General features: G+C 47.1%; 1 protein-coding gene across 3 annotated transcripts in view; it reads left to right on the top strand.

Annotated features, from left to right (window-relative positions):
- WDFY2 (WD repeat and FYVE domain containing 2) overlaps positions 1–18,461 on the top strand; it is a 93,862-nt gene that overhangs the window by 67,293 nt on the left and 8,108 nt on the right. For all 3 annotated transcript variants that reach the window (XM_038761997.1, XM_038761996.1, XM_038761998.1), the window contains exons 4-8: positions 6,857–6,911; positions 9,512–9,662; positions 11,670–11,782; positions 16,315–16,441; positions 17,132–17,237. In XM_038761997.1, the coding sequence (XP_038617925.1) occupies positions 6,857–6,911; positions 9,512–9,662; positions 11,670–11,782; positions 16,315–16,441; positions 17,132–17,237 (552 nt within the window). The remainder of the gene's footprint in view (positions 1–6,856; positions 6,912–9,511; positions 9,663–11,669; positions 11,783–16,314; positions 16,442–17,131; positions 17,238–18,461) is intronic.

Genomic DNA, 18,461 nt, shown 5'->3' with positions numbered 1-18,461 from the left:
GACTTGTTTAGCCAAATGGAGCAGTGAAGAAAATGCCAGGAATCCTGCCCCTGAGAAACAGACCACTACTTAAAAAAATACATGGCATTTAAGGGCGTACTATGGGCCAAGCACTGCATTAACTGCTGGGTTAGATACAAGAGTGTCAGATCTGACACAAGCCCTGTCCACATGGGGATCGCAGAGCAGGTGGGGGTGCAAAATCCCCGTTTTGCAGGTGAGGAAACTGAAGCACGGAGAAGTTAAGTGACCTGTCCAGGGGCACACAGTACACAAGTGGCAGAGACAGGATTCGAATTCTTGTCTCCTGACTCCCAGCCCTGTGCTCTTTCCACGAGGCCATGACTCCTTCTGGTAGACAACTTCCCAGGCTCCCTATTGATGTCCAAGCCTGGAAATAAAAAATCCTTACCTGGCACAATAAAGGACCTGAGATCCAGTGTATCATTTTCATGATCTGGGGAGAATGTTGGGAAGTGCACCCCAGTTCATTCAATCGATCAATCAATCAAGGGTATTTATTGAGTGCTTAGTATGTGCAGAGCACTGTAATAAGCACTTATGAGTACTCAATAGCAGAGAAAGTAGACATGTTCCCTGCTCACAACAAGCTTACAGTCTAGAAGGGGAGACAGGCATTAATATCAATAATTTCTAATATATAATTTAAAGATATGTACCTAGGTGCTGGGGCGAATATCAGACGCCCAAAGGACTCAGGCCCAAGTGCATAGGGACGCAGAAGGGAGAGGGAGCCAGGGAAAGGGCATCTTGGAGGAGGTGTGACCTCTTAATAATGCTTTGAAGGTCAGGAGAGTGGTGGTCTGGCATCTATGGAGGGGTCGGGGGGGAGACTTGGGAAAAGGGTTGGCGGCGAGATAGACAAGGCAGGGGCACATTGAGTGAGTAGGCTGGCACTAGAGGAGCGGAGCGAAGTGTATGGGCAAGGCTGGAGGAGGAGATAGGTGAGGGAGGGTGGGGTGAGCTGATTGACTGCTTTAAAGCCAATGGGAAGGAGTTTCCGTTTGACGTGGAGGAGGATGAGCAGCTCCTGGAGGTTCTTGAGGAGTAGGGAGACATGGGCTCAATGTGGTGGGATTTTGTTTGTTTTGTTTGTTTTTTAAGAAAAATGATCCATGCACCCGAGGGAAGTATGGACTGGAATGGGGACGGACAGCAGGCAGGAAGGTCAGCAAGGAGGCAGAGGCAGTAGTCAAGGCGGGAAGGGATCGGTGCTTCCATCAATGGGGTAGCAGCTTGGATGGAGAGGAAAGAGTGGATTTTAGCAATGTGGCAAAGGTAGGAGCGACAGGATTTGGTGACAAATTAAATATGTGGGTGGAATGAGAGAGATAAGTTGAGGACCAGAGATAGGGAGGGTAGTGGGGTTATCTACAGTGATGGGAAAAGACAGTGAGAGGACAGGGTTTTGGTGGGAAGATTTCCATTTTGGACATAGTAATACTACTACTACTACTACTAATAATAATGATAGCATTTAAGCGCTTACAATGTGCGAAGCATTGTTCTAAGCGCTGGGGGATACAAGGTGATCAGGTTGTCCCATGTCGGGCTCACAGTCTTCCTCTCCATTTTACAGATGAGGTAACTGAGGCTCAGAGAAGTTAAGTGATTTGCCCAAGGTCACACAGCAGACATGTGGCGGAGCCAGGATTGGAACCCATGACCTCTGACTCCCAAGCCCGAGCTCTTTCCACTGAGCCACGCTGCTTCTAATAATAATTATGGTACTTGTTAAGCGCTACTGTGCACGAAGCACTGTTCTAAGTGCTGGGGTAGGTACAAGATCTTCAGATTGGACACAGCCCCTGTCCCACATGGGGGTCACAGTCTTAATCCCCATTTTACAGACGAGGTAACTGAGGCCCAGAGAAGTGAAGTGACTTGCACAAGGTGACACAGCAGACATGTGGCAGAGCGGGGAATAGGACCCAGGTCTCTCGGCCTCCCAGCCCCATGCTCTAGCAACCAGGCCACGCTGCTTCTCATGCTGGGGAGGTCATCCAAGTGGAGATGTCCTGAAGGCAGGAGGAAATGCCAACCAGCCTATTTCTTCTCTCTGACCTAATTGTCTTCCCGCCCCCATGTGTCCTGGAACACAGTGGGCCAGCACTCTTGCACATTCTCACCCAGAGGAAAACTCAGTGGTAACAAGAAAGCTCTTGTTACCAATCCCAAAACCTGAACTGGATTATTTATAGGAAGTTTCTGTCTTAAAATGAATATTAGCCTTCAGAGTTAATTCAGAGTTTAGGCTGCTTAAGAGATTTATATTTACATAAATATATGTACACACATGCGCACCCAGCAGCTAAATTCATAGCCCCTGGATTTTTACTATTTGTCTGTAGGATATTAAATATGTTATCTGCTTCCCACTGCAGGAAAGGCATTGGGAGACATTTAGGGAGAGGGAAGGGGAATCCCCTTTGTAGGGTTTTTGTGTTCTCTAATAACAAGTGTGTTCCACCGTGCACACTTCTTTCCTTCACAAGTTTGGGCTGTACCACATGCCAGCTCTAGCAGAATTTTCAATATTCATAAAAGAATTTCCCCCACTTTATTTAATTGGTATTTGTTAAGTGCTTTCTATGTGCCAGGCACTCTACTAAGTGCTGGGGTAGATACAAGTTAATCAGATTAGACACAGTCCCTGTCCCACATAAGGTTCACAGTCTTAATCCCCATTTTACAAATGCGATAACTGAGGTGCAGCGAAGTTCAGTGACTTGCTAAAGGTCACACAGACAAGTGGCAGAGCCAGGAGTAGAACCCAGGGCCTTCTGATTTCCAGATTCATGCTCTATCTATTAGGCCACACTCTCAAAGTTTGCCTTGGGTGAGTTTTGGAATCAGAGGGGAAGGTGTCCAAGTGGCAGTGGATGAACTCAGTCTACTAAATTTCCTCCCTTCCACCAATGTGAATGAGGTGTGACTGCATAATCAGCCTTGCAAGTAACCACGTGTCCATGGGCCAGGGACCAGTAACCACTTCAGGTTGACCAGAAATAAAAACTGTCATCTGTTTGCAACTTGGGCAGAAGGAAAGCTCAAAGAGATTTCATTTTAATAAGTGGGTAAAGAATCTGATTGATCTGAAACCGTGGCTCCGTCCCATGGTGATTAACCCCCCCATCTTGCTACTCTCAGCATACTAGAGTTCTTAGCATGTGTGTGCACACGCGTGTGTGTGTGTCTGTCTTCAGAAGGGTATTTGAAGGAGGGAATTGCTGAGTTGTTGCACATGAAGCAGGCTTTGAGAATGCTGCCTTTACTGGGTGGCTGATGTCAGAGCCCTTTGGGATGCCTTCTCTTTTAAAGGGCACCACTCCTTCTCCCAGTTAGCCAAACCTGGAAGATCAAGAGTGGAAGGAAGTGGGAAGCTACCGATATTTAAGGATTTGAAGCATCGAGTGCCTCAGATGGAAACTTTCCGATCTAATAGAGTTGGTATTTGTTGAGCCTCTCCTCAGTGCCAAGTACCGTACTAAGTGCTGGGGCTTTACAGCTTGGGCAGATCAGACACAGGCCCTGCCCCACATGGGGCTGAGTGTATAAGTAATCTCTTCCTCCCTCCCCTCTGGACTGCCAGAGCAGGATATTGGGATTAGCATCAACCGGTAAAAGTCAAAGCCCCATGGCTTAGTCGGGGGAAAAACACAGAACTGGGAATCGGGAGACTTGGAATACTTAACTTCTCTGGGCCTCAGTTACCTCATCTGTAAAATGGGGATTAAGACTGTGAGCCCCCCATGGGACAACCTAATCACCTTGTAACCTCCCCAGCGCTTAGAACAGTGCTTTGCATATAGTAAGCGCTTAATAAATGCAATTATTATTATTATTAATACTGGCTCTGCCACTTGCCTGCTGTGGAGCCTTGGGCAGGTCACTTAACTTCTCTCTGCCTCAGTTTCCTCTTCTGTAAACTGGGGAATAAATACCTATTTGTTTTTTTACATGGTACTTAAATGCTTGCTCTGTGCCAGGCACCTTGCTAATCGCCGTGGTACATACAGGATAATCAGGTCATACACGTCCCCGTCCCGTATGTGGCTCACTGTCTAAATAGAGGGAGTAGGATTTACTCCCCATTTTACATAGGAGGTAATTGCAAGGTCACACAGCAGGTAGGTGGTGAATCCAGGATTAGAACCCAGGTCCTCTGACTCTTAGGCCCGTGCTCTTTCCATTAGACCACACTGTTCTCCCTTTCCCCTAAACTGTGAGCTCCACGTGGGGAAGGAACTGTGCTTGGTATGATCATCTTGTATCCACTCCAGCTGCCGTTGTTATTACTGAAAACCAATTAGCCAGTCTTAATTACTGAGTGTCTGCTCTGTGCAGAGCACTGTACTAAATATCTGGGGGCGATCACAGCGATAAAAGACCTGATCCTAGACTTCGGGGAGCTTACAGTCCATCAGAGCATGTAGAACTGTCCTCGGTGTGAGTGAAGTCAGATTAACAGGCCCAATTTTTTTCCAGTCAGTCATTGGCATTGAGCACTTAGTATATGCAGAGCACTGTACTAAGTACTCAGGGAGCGCACAGTACAACAGAATTCCAGTGGGTAGCATCAGTGCACTGGCATCCCATGAATCATTCTTTCAATTAATAAGTGGTATATATTGAGCACTTACCATGGGCAGAACAATTAACTAAGTGCTGGACCATGCACCAGACAGATGGTTTTTCTGGGAGTAGCGAAAGAGCCTCTGGGAGCTAGTCTGTGAGACTTACCTCTGAATTTGAATATTGTTCTTCCCTCAGTAGGAACAGAGGCACCTTCGTGGTGATTGAGGTGAAATTTGAACTCTGCAGATCCATCCCCTTCCGCCCCTCTCCTCTCCTGACTCTTGACCTCCAGTTTTTACTGAGCAACAGTCAGTAGTCTAGCACATACATCAAACCCCATGAAGTCAGGCTGTTGAAAGATGACTGGGAAAATTCATCCCGTTTGCAAGTTTTGGGGGTTGGTTAAAAAAAAAATGGTACTTACTGATCTTTCGTTCTGAGCAATAATTTGACTTCCAGACGTTGACTTGCGTTACTGGACAGGACACAGTGTTCACTTGCTAGACCTGTTTTTCATGCCAGAGACAAAGAGCATTTCTTTCTGTCGTGCAAGAGAAGAGTATAGTCCATTTATCTGAGGTTTTTAAGGAACATGTGGTTAACTAACAGATGACTGGAGAAGCAAATTTCTTTTAATTAGGTGCCAAAGACATTGGTTATTTTCCTGTAAATACCAAGTGCAAACTGCTGTTAGAGCCATTGTTTGCCGAAGGTATGTGTCTCATCAGCTGACTGGCTCTTCCAGGCAATCTGGGACCTATCTAATTGGTGAGCTGACAAAACCCATCGCTTCGGTGAGCATTGCTCTTTTCTTTCCCCATTTAGTCCCGGGTGGGCTGAAATCTGCTTTCCACCCCTCCACAGTGATGCCTTGGTCAAACTCTAGCAGTCATTTTGTTTTCCCAATGCTTCTGCCTCCCCACTCTCGGTTGTCCTTGTTTGGAAGCTGATCACCCAATCCAGGCAGCCAAGGGGAGCAGCATGTCCCAGTGGTAAGGTCCTGAATTGAATAATCACAGGACCTGAGTTCTCACCACTTGCCTGCTGGGTGACCTTGGCCAAGTCCCTTAACTTCTCTGTGCTCCAGATTCCTCCTCCATAAAATGGTGATTCAATATCTCTTCCCCCTACTACTTAGGTAGTGAGCCGCATGAGAGACAGGAACTGTGTCTGACCTGATTATGTTTTATCTGCCCCAGTCCTTGGTACATAATACTTAACAAGTACCACAATTCCTTTTTTTATTACTACTAGAAATGATGGAGGGAATCTTATTCTCTCCAGCACCTGGAGAGCCATTTTCACTGGCATCTTGGTTTGGGGTAAAGGTGAATTAATAAAGCCCTTCTATTTATAGAAAACTTATTGCCATTGACCGATTACTGGGATGATTGGAAGGGTATCAGCCCCGGCCCCTCCAAATAGCTTTTCATCCCCCTCCGAGGCAGAATCATGGATTAGATGGACCATTGATCTGTGAACCCCATTTGGGACAGGGACTGTGTACAACCTGATTATTTTCTGTCTACCCCGGCGTTTAGTACAGTGCTCGACATAGAGTACTAACACTTAACGAATACCACCAAGTATCATTAGTATCTGTCCCAGTGGATGCGCCTTACTTGCTGATGTTCTTACGTAAATCTAATCCTTATCTCTGCACCATCAACCATGCTTAAACCCCGAAGGCCCAGGTGATATTTGCGAGAGCAAAATGATGATCAGTTGGACTTAAAAATCCCTTCTGGAAAGCCGTGGGAGGAAAGAGGAAGGGGAAAGAGACACTTCAGGGGGTATGATTGATTTCTCTCGGTAGAGAGAGGCGATAGATTCCTCTAGTTGAAAGGACCCATATGCCTGGCCTCGAACCAGTGCACTGCGAGCTTCCAGCTGCTGCAGGGAGCCTAAGGGCCAAAGTTCTAGTGAGCCTCTGGCTCCAGGTCTTTCCATTTGTGATACTTCTGGCCCAAACAAGAGCCTTGAGCCGGCCTGACCTAATTGTCTTCCATCTGAAAATACCCAACTAATACCCAAGCTGAACTACTGGGAAAGCGATCTCCTGGTTTTAGCTATAAATCTAGGTTTCTATTTGCTTTGTGCTCTTAGTACAGTGCTCTGCACGCAGTAAGCACTCAATAAATGTGATTAAATGATTAAGTTTGTGCAATCCAGAATTGAATTTTCCATTCACAGTTTTGCTTTTGGATGAGTCACTTCTCCTGTCCTTTTAAACTTTTTTTTTTTTCCTTTTCTCCAGGAATTTATTTTGTCAGAGGATTACAACAAGATGACCCCAGTGAAAAGTTATCCAGGTAGGAAATGGAGCTGATGCTTCTTTTTAGTGGGCCTTCGTTTCTCCAAGTGCCCCCAGAAGGTATGGCGAGTCGCACCGTTGTGAATGGCATGGCGTACTATTGGGTAGAGCATGGGACTGGGATTCAGTAGGTCATGAGTTCTAATCCCGGCTCTGCCATTTGTCTGCTGTTTGCCCTTGGGCAAGTCACTTCACTTCTCTGTGCCTCAGTTCCCACATCTGTAAAATAGGGATTGAGACTGTGAGCCCCACATGGGACAGGGACCGTGCCCAACCTGATTTGCTTGTATCCACCCCAGCGCTTTGTATGGTGCTGGCACGTACTAAGTGCTTAACAAATACCATTATTATTATAATACCATTGGATCCGTCACCAGGGAAGAGGATCAGGGCAGGGGAATTCCCCATTTTTTGGAAATTTTTCTGTAACGTTCAAGGCTTTGTTTCCTCATGGTCCTCTGGGAAACCCTTTTAACTCCAGGCCAGAAGCATTGAGATGGTCATTCAGGAAGCCCCATGTGCTGATGAGTGGTGCTTGGAAGTTCTTAGTGCTTAGAACCAGGAAGTATTTCAAGCCCTGGGAAGAATCAACACGGCTAGCGATGAAGTCCTCAGTGCAGCTAGTCCATCATCCTAGTAGTCATTCCTGCACGAACAGGATGAGTGGATGATGGGTGATCTCTGTTGGATAAATCCAAGTAGGCTCATCTGGGATGGAGTGAGCAGACCATTGTCGTGAGGACGCACCGAAGCAGTTCCCACTGTAACAGTTGTGACGTATGTTAACTGCTTTCTGTGTGCCAGGCATTGTACTAAACCCTTGGGTAGATACACAAGATAAATCAGGTTGGACACATTCCTTGTCTCATGTGGGGCTTAGCAAAGGCAGGTATTTAATCCCCATTTCACAGGTGAGGAAACAGAGGTCCAGAGAGGTTAAGTAACTTGCCCAAGAGCATCCAGCAGGGAAGTGATGGAGCCAGGATTGAACCCAGGTCTCCTGCTTCCCAGCCCTTGCTCTTTCCCCGGGAGCAAATTGGGAAGAATTTGCTAAAAGGCCCCATGTTGGAAGGGAGTAACCAAATGAGGACCTCTGAGTCAATCAATCCATCGATGGTATTTATTGAGCGCTTATGTGCAGAGAACTATTCTAAGGGCTTGGGAGAGTACAAACACGTTCCAAGGCCGTAATGAGCTTGCAGTCTAGAAGGAGAGACAGGAACTGTGCAGCCAAGTGGGCAGAGGCAGCACCAAATGGCATTTTCAGCTGCAAATCAGAGAGCAGTTCTTCCAAGCACACAAAGCAGGGGAAACCTTGGCTGGCGGTTCCTTCTTTGGCATCTATCATCTGACCTTGGGCAACGCCACCAGCAGCCTCTTCTTCCAAGGAGAATGACCCACCCTTTTCCAGGTGGCCCCCTTCTTCCCCTTTCCTTTCCCTTTTCCCCTCTTGTTATCTTTGCTATTATTCTTCCATCTTGCGCAAGAGCACGCGCCCACAGACGGTCTCTTCCCATGCTTCCCTCGCCTCACGCACCCTTACCCCCAGATGCCAGGCCTGGGAGCTTAGGGGATTTGGGAGGAGAGAGACTCAAGATGGAGCAGCTCCCGGGGGGAGGAATTTTCCCACAGTGCTGGGGAAGCGGTTGGAACCCAGAGGTCCCTGCCAGGAATACTTCCACTGCAAGATCTAAAACGGAATCGCCGCTCCTTGGAGGGGCGGGGAAAGAGACCAGTTTTCAGATCATCAGAGGGACCTTTTTCTGGTCTAAACCATGCTCTCAATAGTTTATCTGTGTGGGCGCCAGCTCTGTTTTCTTCCCTCAGAAGCTCTGATTGTGTGGGCAATTAGAAAACCCAACCCTGCACAACAGTTTTATCCAGTCCCGAGGTCGGGGCTTCGGAAAGGGACTTTCAGGTATCCCAGGGGGATGGCTAAGACTCCTAAAAATGGTGATATTTACCCAGATGCCTATCAACAGTCTGCTCTCAAGGTCACCGAGACATAAGCCAGTGAGCCTTGATGTAAAGGGATATTTCAAAGCCCTACCCCCACCGCCCCCATCTTATGATGTCTGGGAATAATTCTGAGCATTGTTTCAGACATCTGGCTCATGATGGAAAGCTGTTCAGTTTTGCTCTGAGCCTGCCCACCTCGGGTTTACTCATAGGAAGCATTGGTGGGAGGGGCGAAGCTCTTCATTCTTGTTGGCTTTTAATAAACCCACCCGGGCAGATGGATCTACTCTGGTGCATTGGCAGTAATGGATTTTCTTTGGGGTCGCATTGCCATCCATGGTCTCAATAAAGCCTTTTCTTGAAACAATTATCCTGAATGCTGAAAACTTCTCTGCTTTACCATGAAAATGTGTGTGCTTGTGCTGCAGTGGGAAGCTGGCTTCCTTTTGGAATGTTTAGTGTTCTCCTGTCCCTTCTCTTCCCTGCTCACCCCTGCTTTCCCCTCTGCCCTTTTCTCTCTGCCCCTCTTTTCTCCTACTGTCCCCTCCTCTCACCTGTACTCCTCTCTTCTCCCATCCCTTCCCATCTCTTCCCTTCTCTACCGATGATCTGCGTCTCTGTCCGCCTCTTTGTTTTCAGCTCACCAGAGCCGAGTGACGATGATCCTGTTTGTCCTGGAGACGGAATGGGTCCTGAGCACAGGACAGGACAAGCACTTCACGTGGCACTGCTCCGAGAGCGGGCAGCGCTTGGGAAGCTACCGCACCGGCGCCGGAGCCTCGGGCCTCCAGTATCCTTGGCAGAATTCCTGGAGGCTGGTGACTTTTCCTCCTCCTTTCATTTTTGACCGCCTAAAGGTTTCCAGGGTTGAAAAGTCTCCATCGCGTGGCTGCCCTTGGGAATAAGACTAGCCACAGCCTCTGCCAGTGCCCATATTGACTTTGATGGGTGGTTGAATGCAGAGTGAAACGGGATGACATGTTGGGAAATGAGCACCATGGGCCGTGCTGTGTCGCAGGCTGAGATGTGTGTAAAAACGGGCTGAGAGCCAAACAATTCCTAGAACTTTTCTTGCCCAGTCGCGTGTTCACCATGTAAAGATGGCTGCCTGAAACACAGTGAAGTCGCTCCAGACTTGCGGATGGTGGGAAGGAGCCAGGGTGCCTTGGAAATTCAAACTCCCAGGCTGTTCTGGGGGCTTCCAACCACCAGCATGAACCCAAATTGTAAGGCATCCTGTTAAGTGCACAGGCCAAGGGGAGCAAGTGCCCCAGAGCTGGCTACTTGTTTTCCTGCCCTGCATCATGCCCTGGGGCTGTAATAATTATAATAATGATGATATTGAGTGCTTACTATGTGCCAGGCACTGTACTAAGCTCTGGGGTGGATACAAGCAAGGGATGGGAGGCAGGGTCCTGTCGCTGAGGATCACTGGTCCTGCTGGGTGAGGCTTAAGTTGAGCAGCAGCTGGATGACTCGACTCAATCAGTCAATCATATTTATTACTTACTGTGTGAAGTAAGTAAGCACACAGCAAGCACACAGTGTGCAGAGCTTGGGAGAATACAATAGTAAACAGACACTTTCCCTGCCCACAAAGAGCTTACAGTCTAGAAGAACTGGAAGATCTGGGAGTAAAATAGGAACCCCAAATTTTGCTTTCAAGAGTCAGTGTAGCCCAGCAGCCAGGCCCCAGGGCTGGGAGCCAGCAGACCCAAATGCTGGTTCCAGCTCTGCCACTTTGCCTGCTGCAAAACTACAGGCAGGTCACAACCTCTCTTGTCCTCAGTTTCCTCATCTGAAAATAGAGATAAAATACCTGTTCACCTTCCACCTCTCTCTTAGGCTGGCAGCCCCAGGAGGAGCAGTGATTAGATTCGCTCTGATTGTGTTATATCTATTTGCTGTGTTTAGCACCACACTTGCTACATAATAAGCACGTTACAAATGCCACACTTGTTATTGTTAGCATACCATACCCAGGTTCAAGGCTCGACCAATTTTTGGAGTCAAATCTGGAGCAGGTCCAGCAGTTTGAGCTGATTTGGGTTTTCTGGAGTTGGGAAGCATGAGTTGCAGCATAATACAGAGACTGCAGAACTCTTATCTGATGAAGACAGGGCCCCCTTTTCTTTTGAAACCCTGCAAAATCACAAGTTGACCCTTGGTGTCGAAGCAAGGATTTAGGGGGTGGAGAGGGTCAATTCTTCTCTTGCCTGTGCTCTGGAGCAAAGGATGTGCCTCTCTGCCTTTGCAACTCTGTTGTCCTTTCCCGTGCGCTTAGTAGAGTGCTCTGCACATGGTAAATGCTCAGTAAATGCCATTGATTGATTGCAGATAGGTGTCGGGGAAGGGGACTCATCACTTAGCCCTCTGTCAGGAGCCACCCCTGCTCCCCCCGGCTAGCAAAAAGTGCTCTCTGGGCCTATGGTTATATTGGAAAACCAAGTTAATATAATTTCAAGTTTTCCTTCTTCCTTCGAGGTCCTATTTTTTCTTTCTTTCGTTTTTTTTTTTTTTTTTAATTCTGACTGGACTTTCATTTTAGGAAGACAGCTGGTCAAAAGATGTAGTCAGTTGACTTTGGATCTCTTCCTCTTGACGGTTAATCAAGTTAGGCCTCGGGGTAATTTCCATCCATTGAAATACCACCCTGCTGCTCCCTGATGACTTGTAAAGAAGAGCACAACAGCTTCCCTCCCAATACTTCTCGAGAGGAGACCGGAAGGGTTGGCTTTCCCCACCCCCTCCCACCCTGCGCATGCTTCTGAATGGACCCTTAATGCCTACCTGCTAGATTTGATGTTGAGACTCGACATGTCTTTGTTGGTGACCTTTCTGGGCAGGTGACCATCCTCAAACTGGAACAGGAAACCTGCAGCCTTGTGACATCCTTCAAGGGCCACACAGGTAGGACTTCGCACGAAAGTTTGCACGGAACGGGCATTCCGCGGTGCAGTTGTGTGCTTAAGTGGAACGTGGGACCCGACTCTTCTGACACGGAACTGAAAGTGATGAAAGGTGGAGTCGTGACCCTAGCAAAGAGGGAGAGGTGGGCTGGATGTTATAGCACACAGAGCTTCAAGGGGAATAGAGTCAAGGCCCTATCACACCAGCCACCACCAAACGGAAGTCCGTCCATTTGGACAATGGTGGTGATCTGGTGCTTTGGCATACCCGTTGGGGAAGACCTATATTGGAAGCTCTTTGCCATGAGCAGCCTGTTGCAGCAGTACTATTGCTTGAATTCCTGAAGGCCAAGGTGGGGTGATGCCCCTAAACCCATTTTTTAAGGTATTCGTTAAGTGCTCACTGTGTGCCACACACTGTACTAAACACTGGGAAGATACAGAGTAATCAGGTTGGACACACACTCCATGCCCCACATGGGACTCATAGTCTTAATCCCCATTTTCCAGATGAAGTAACTGAGGCACAGAGACATTAGCCCTGTAAGATGATTTCCCATTCCTAGTATGTTATGGATGACAAGCTATTTTTTTTTTTACAGTACTTAAGTGCTTAGTATGTTCAAACACTCTGTTAAGCGATGGGTAAATACAAGATAATCTGTTTGGGAACACAGTCTCTGTCCCACATGGAGCTAACAGTCAAAGTAGGAGGGAACAGAATTTAATCCCCATTTTATAGATGAGGACACTGAGACAAATAGAAATTTAAGTGACTTGCCCAAGGTCACACAGCAGGCAAGCGGTGGATATCCGGCAATAGAACTCAGGTCCTCTGATTCCCAGGCCCATGCACTTTCCAGTAGGCCAGTGCTGCTTCATTGTTGCAGTCCTCTGAAGCACTCTGAAATGGTCGCAGCTCCTATAGAAAGCAAGTTAGCGTTTTTGTTATTTTGGAAATGCAGGCCCTCTGTACCCACAGTGCAGTTTGAGCGGCACCAGGCAGACTGGACACGGCAGGAAGCACCTGCGCATCAGTGCGTCAACTTGGGTGCTTGGCCATTATTTTTAACGTTGCTTCTGGGTCCTTTCCAAAGCAAATATATTCTCCCTGGACACCCTGGCTCCACTGGACATTCCAAAAGAATAGATCGGGGGAACGTTCCTGTGGAATAATTAGCTTGTCAGGGTTAGATTTCCAGAAGTGGTTCATTGAGAGGGAGCACTTGAGTCAAGGCAAGTGTAAGCGAGAACAACTGACTACAAAGTCAAAGCTCGGGGCGGGGGACACAAAATAATCAAAGAGAGTTTCATCTAGGCCTTTGGGAGGACTTATTGTGAGCCAACACACTCTTCAAGATTTCCAGAAGAGGAGGTTACCCGGGTCCCCTCCATAGCCCTCCCAGTGGCTTAGCCACCCTGCAAGTCAGCAGCTGTTTCAGTCCTTTTCTTCTTTCCTCCATCATTCTCAGCAGTGACACCTTTGATGAAGACACGAAATTCACCGTTAAGCCTCTGTCCAACTTCTCCAAGCGAAAGGATCCTTGTTTCTCGATGCTTTCCCTATAAACCCCTACTCATTATCGAGGGGAGGGATTGCAGGGGGGAGCCTGTGGTGGGCTCTTTTGGGTTTCTTTGACTCAGATTGTTTGGGGGTGGCTGGCTCTGGATCTGGGGGACTGCTGATGTTTCGGGACAGTCCTGTTCAAGTGCAGGTAACTGGCATAGCAGAATTGAATTCTTCCAGAAAAAGAAAGGAAACGGGTGTTCGAAAGAACTCTTTTATTTTCCTGAAACGAGAATGCCACTCTTTAACCGAGAGAAGCCTTGGCCAAACCTTTTCTGTCATCATGGAGGCAGTGCAGTGTTCCCCGAGTTTGTGCTTAGAATACCCTGTAATGACACTGCCCTGGATTCCTGTAATCAGTTCCTTGGAGAGTGCAAAAAACTTTCATGTAGGCTTATCCCTGACACATTCCTGTGAAGCAGATAAGAAGCAGGCCTTCAGTCAGAAATGGTCAAGCCAAATGACCTTCATCCTGTTTTTCACCCCATGTGTGTCAAGGAACAGCAGGAGGGGGGGTAGGGCCTCTGAGGGAAGAAAGCAAGAAATTGCCAAGTCTTCCATTTCCTCTCTCCGTAATCAGTTTTACTGTGTCTCCCCCTGTAGACTGTTAACTTATCGTGGGCAGGGATCACGACTACCGCCTCTGTTATTTTGTTCTTTCAGTGCTTTGTGTACAGTAAGTGCTCAATAAACGCCACTGATTAGTTGACTGACTGATCAGGTTGGCCCACGCTGCCCTTAAAGCCGAGCCTGGCCACCTGGTTGCCCACTATCGACACTGCTGCCTTGTAGGAATGGGGAACCTAGGCATCCTCAGACTCCAGAACCAAATGTGGCTTGTTCCTCATTGTGAGGCTCCCCCTGCTTTTCTACGGCCAAGGCCTCTCACCATACCGTTCCCTACAAACCCTCCGCTGCCGAGTTCTCCTGAAACATCCTTGCACAAACCAAAATGCACGGGGGCCCGCTACAGTGCTAACTCTGCCCCCACGACAATCCTAGCTCTATTATGAAAGAATGGAAAAGAAAAAATGAGTCCGGTAAAGGGGAATTAGAGACACTAGCGAATAAAGAAAACTTGTGTTTTTTTTTGTTGCTGTGGTGCGGGGAAGTATCGTGATCAGAATGAACACGTTTTAAAGCAGTAGTCTCAAGCAGAGTAAGATGAAAAAACCCCAGCGTGGCTGCACACTGTTCCAAGAGCTGTTGAAGTGATCAGCTCAGCTAAACCCGTGCCAAGAATAAAAACTAATGAGGTTTTTGAAAAGCTAAGGAGGAGGGAGGAAAAAAGTAAACATTTTAATGCTAATGGGTAGTGTCATAAATGTAAACTTGATTGAAAGTTTGGCCCTTTAATGCAGTGAATAATCATTTCCCTAGCATCTTTTTTTTGCCCCAAAGTACACAACGTTGGAAGGAGCAGATTGTCTTCTGCGGGGCTGTCTGTGATCCTGTGAACCGCAGGATCACATTTGACCCTCTCTGGTGGCAGCCATGCACCCCACCATTTATAGAGGGAGAAAGGGGCACACAGAATCCCGCGGGTAGCCCCTCATTCCCGGTTCAAACCTCAGCCCCAAAGTCACCCTCTACAAACTATTGTGGACCCGTTATCCCTCAGAGAAATGAAGTCATTATGATGGGCGAGTGCCATAACTGTTTTTCAGTTACAAAACTACATCACGCAATACTCAGTGAAAATAACTATTAGAACCCCACACCCCCCAACCAGAAAAAGATCTCAGATAAATGAATTAAATACTTACCATCTGACCAACTTTGTTATGGGTACTGGCAATACATGAGACAATGTGTGTGTAGGTTACCACGCCTGGGGTCCCACCCATTGCCTGCCTTCCTTGTTGCTGTCCCAGTTGAAGCTCCTCCCCACACTGCCATCTTGGGAATTTAGCCACAAGAGTCGAGGCAGTGTGCAACCTGAAATGACTTTAATTATCAATCATTCAGTGGTGTTTATTGAGTGCTTACTGTGTGCAGAGCACTGTACTAAACATTTGGAAGAGTACAATGCAGCAGAATTGGTGGACACAGCCGTTATGTGGCGGTGGTGGCCATCTCTGCTAATCATTTTGTCCTAGCAAATGGATTGGGAGGAGCTGCACTCTTACGTAGTATGTGACAAATGACTGAAAAACCTAATGTGTTTGCAAGTCTCAAATAGGGATTTCATTTTTGCTTTCCTAATGGAAGTGGCAGACCCCAAGTTGCCAGCGGGAGGGCCTACCAGTTCCAGAGGGGTCACTGGGCCTGGTGGGGACCCCTGGCATGGGTTAAGGTTCTGCCAGATCAGGAGAGGGGAGGAAAATATGTTTCTCTGCACTGCTACTGTGGATGGTGGAGGAGGGAATTTGGGCAGCAGGGCCGGTAAGCAGCTGCTAAAGGCACTGAAGGAAGAAGTTGGAGAATAATAATAATAATGATGATGGTATTTGTTAAGCGCTTACTATGTGTGAAGCACTGTTCTAAGTGAGAAGCAGAAGGGAGGGGTTTTTTAAGGAAGGGACAAAAGTGGACAGGGCCAAGCTTTGCTCCCACTGTATGGGGTGGGAAGAGTAAATGTTAAGTCCTTCCATTCTCATTGTACCCTTGTTGAAAAACTTTTTTTAATGTCACTTGGATTTGGACTGTTCTGTGTCTTTAAGGCGGGAGTTCTAAGGGCATTATATTGTTCTCATCAGTTTATTTCTTAATGAAGCCACCCTTTCCCTCCTATTTATACTGACTGCATCCAGCCAGGCTATATTATATGTACCTCAGTGCTTGGAACAGTTTTGGGCACGTAGTAAACGCTTAACCAATACTTTATTATTATTAAAAATGGGGATTTGATGCCATCCTGGGTGCCACCATTTTCCTCCTGTAGACCATTCTTGTAGCCATTATTTGGGGTAAAATAATTGTGTAAATGAAGTGTGTGTGTGTGTGTGTGTGTGTGTCTCTTTCAGGTGGGGTCACGTCCCTGTGCTGGGATCCAGTCCAGCGAGTGCTGTTCTCGGGCAGCTCGGATCACTCTATTATCATGTGGGACATCGGAGGAAGAAAAGGAACAGCCATTGAACTGCAAGGACATAAGTAAGCTGGAGCAGAGTCGGTTGGCAGCCAGAGTGCGAGGGGGTGGGTATTCCAGGTTGCGCGTGGGGTCGGACACCAGAAATGAAGGATGGTTGGCTCTCGGGCCAGATCCTTCCAATGAGGCGGGGAGCCAGGAGGTTAGGGGCACCTCCACAGCTTCAGGTGACAGAAGGCTACTTAGGAGACTGTGAGCCCCTTGTGGGGCCTGATTATCTTGTCTGCAGTAAAGCACTTAACAAATACCGCGATGATGATGATGATGATGCAGAGCTCGTTTCTGGGAGGAAGGGAAGCAATCAATCAATCAATCGTATTTATTGAGCGCTTACTATGTGCAGAGCACTGTACTAAGCGCTTGGGAAGTACAAATTGGCAACACATAGAGACAGTCCCTACCCAACAGTGGGCTCACAGTCTAAAAGGGGGAAGCAGTGTAGATACAAGTCAGTTATGCCAGACAAGAGATGATCTTCAGAATTTAAGTGCTTGGGACAACCCCCTAACCTCCCCAGTAGTACTCTTTCCATTAATTTCTCCAACAGCATCACGAATCCAATCGGTATCGAATCGGGGAGAGCCCTTTGGCTGAGTTAAAGTTGCTTATCGTTGCGGCCTCTTGCTCCCTTTCTTCCAACCAATTCTAACGCTTTGTTTTGGGGGTTTTTTTGTTTGGTTTTTGTTTTTTTACAGTGACAAAGTTCAGTCTCTCTCCTATGCTCAACATACCCGACAGCTCATCTCATGCGGTGGAGATGGTGGGATTGTCGTTTGGAACATGGACGTTGAGAGGCAGGAGGTGAATAAATGTGGATGCTATTTTTTTTTTTAATCCAGGTTACAAGAGTTTTGGGGTATTTGTGTTGAGGTAGGAATTAAATGATTCCTTGGTTTTTTTAAAAAGTATAGACTTGAGGCTTGAATCTAGAAGATCCCAAGATTGCATTTGGATTCTGACACCTTACCTAGTAATGGGCACTCTCTCAGTTCAATTCCATTTTAGGAACCAGGCCCTAGGACATGGAATTCTAGAACCAGTATGCAACGTAGTAAAATAAGTTAGGCTCCAAGGGAAAATGGCATTATTTCACCTGGAAATTAGGTGGAGCTAATATTCTCTTGGAAGGCACATTACATAAGAACTTGGATTTTCTTGACTGAACTGTTTTGACCCTTGAGTACCCTCCTCCAGCAGCATCACATCAGCATAAAGATTTAGGCAGAGAAAATTGAATATCCGCCTCCAGGTAATGATTTTCTTTGGGCAACAGCACAGTGTACATCCAGGATAGGAAGCTGGAGCGATTATTATTTGTGGAAAGGAGTTGGCGCTGAACGGACGTTCATCATGTTGCGAGGGGAGCAAGCTGCAGAGGGGCCCTCTTATTTGCTGCCACGTAGACAGTGATGGGCTTCATCAGCCCCTCTACAAGTCCCTTTTGGGGATTTTAACAGGAGGGGCCCTCTTTTTTGCTGCCATGTAGACATTGATGGGCTTAATCAGCCCCTCTACAAGTCCCTTTTGAGGATTTAAAAAATCGTGTTTGGCTTTAAGCAGCCGCCGCCACGGGCCCTTTTCAAAATGGCATGTTTGTTGAATTTTCATTTTGGTTTCTTCCTGTGTTTGGGAAATCATGGCCCATCGTGACCCGCTGGTCACACTTGCATGAGCCCTCTTTTTCACGGGCTGAACGATGGCATTAGAAAGAATTAGCCAGTATGTATGTAGTAGTTTCATTCTGCTAATGTATATTATGTCCAGGTGGGAGGGGTGCACATCACTTGAATCAATCAATGGTATTGATTGTGTGCTTACTATTTGCAGAATACAGTACTAAGCACTTGGGAGAGCACAATACAGAATTAGTAGACATGTTGGTCTCAGAGGCTTAGCCCCTATGCCCATCCCTGGTTGTAAGAAAGTAGGTGCTATTGCCAGCTGTGTCGTGCCTTAATAAATCCAGTATTTAAATGTTTAAGGAGATTAAATTTTTTTCTCCCCAGAAGTCAGTGATGATGATAA

Source organism: Tachyglossus aculeatus, chromosome 20 (assembly GCF_015852505.1).
Source record: "Tachyglossus aculeatus isolate mTacAcu1 chromosome 20, mTacAcu1.pri, whole genome shotgun sequence".
Taxonomy (NCBI): Eukaryota; Metazoa; Chordata; class Mammalia; order Monotremata; family Tachyglossidae; genus Tachyglossus; species Tachyglossus aculeatus.
Note: the sequence above shows the minus strand (reverse complement) of the source record. Positions and strands in the feature narration are given on the sequence as shown.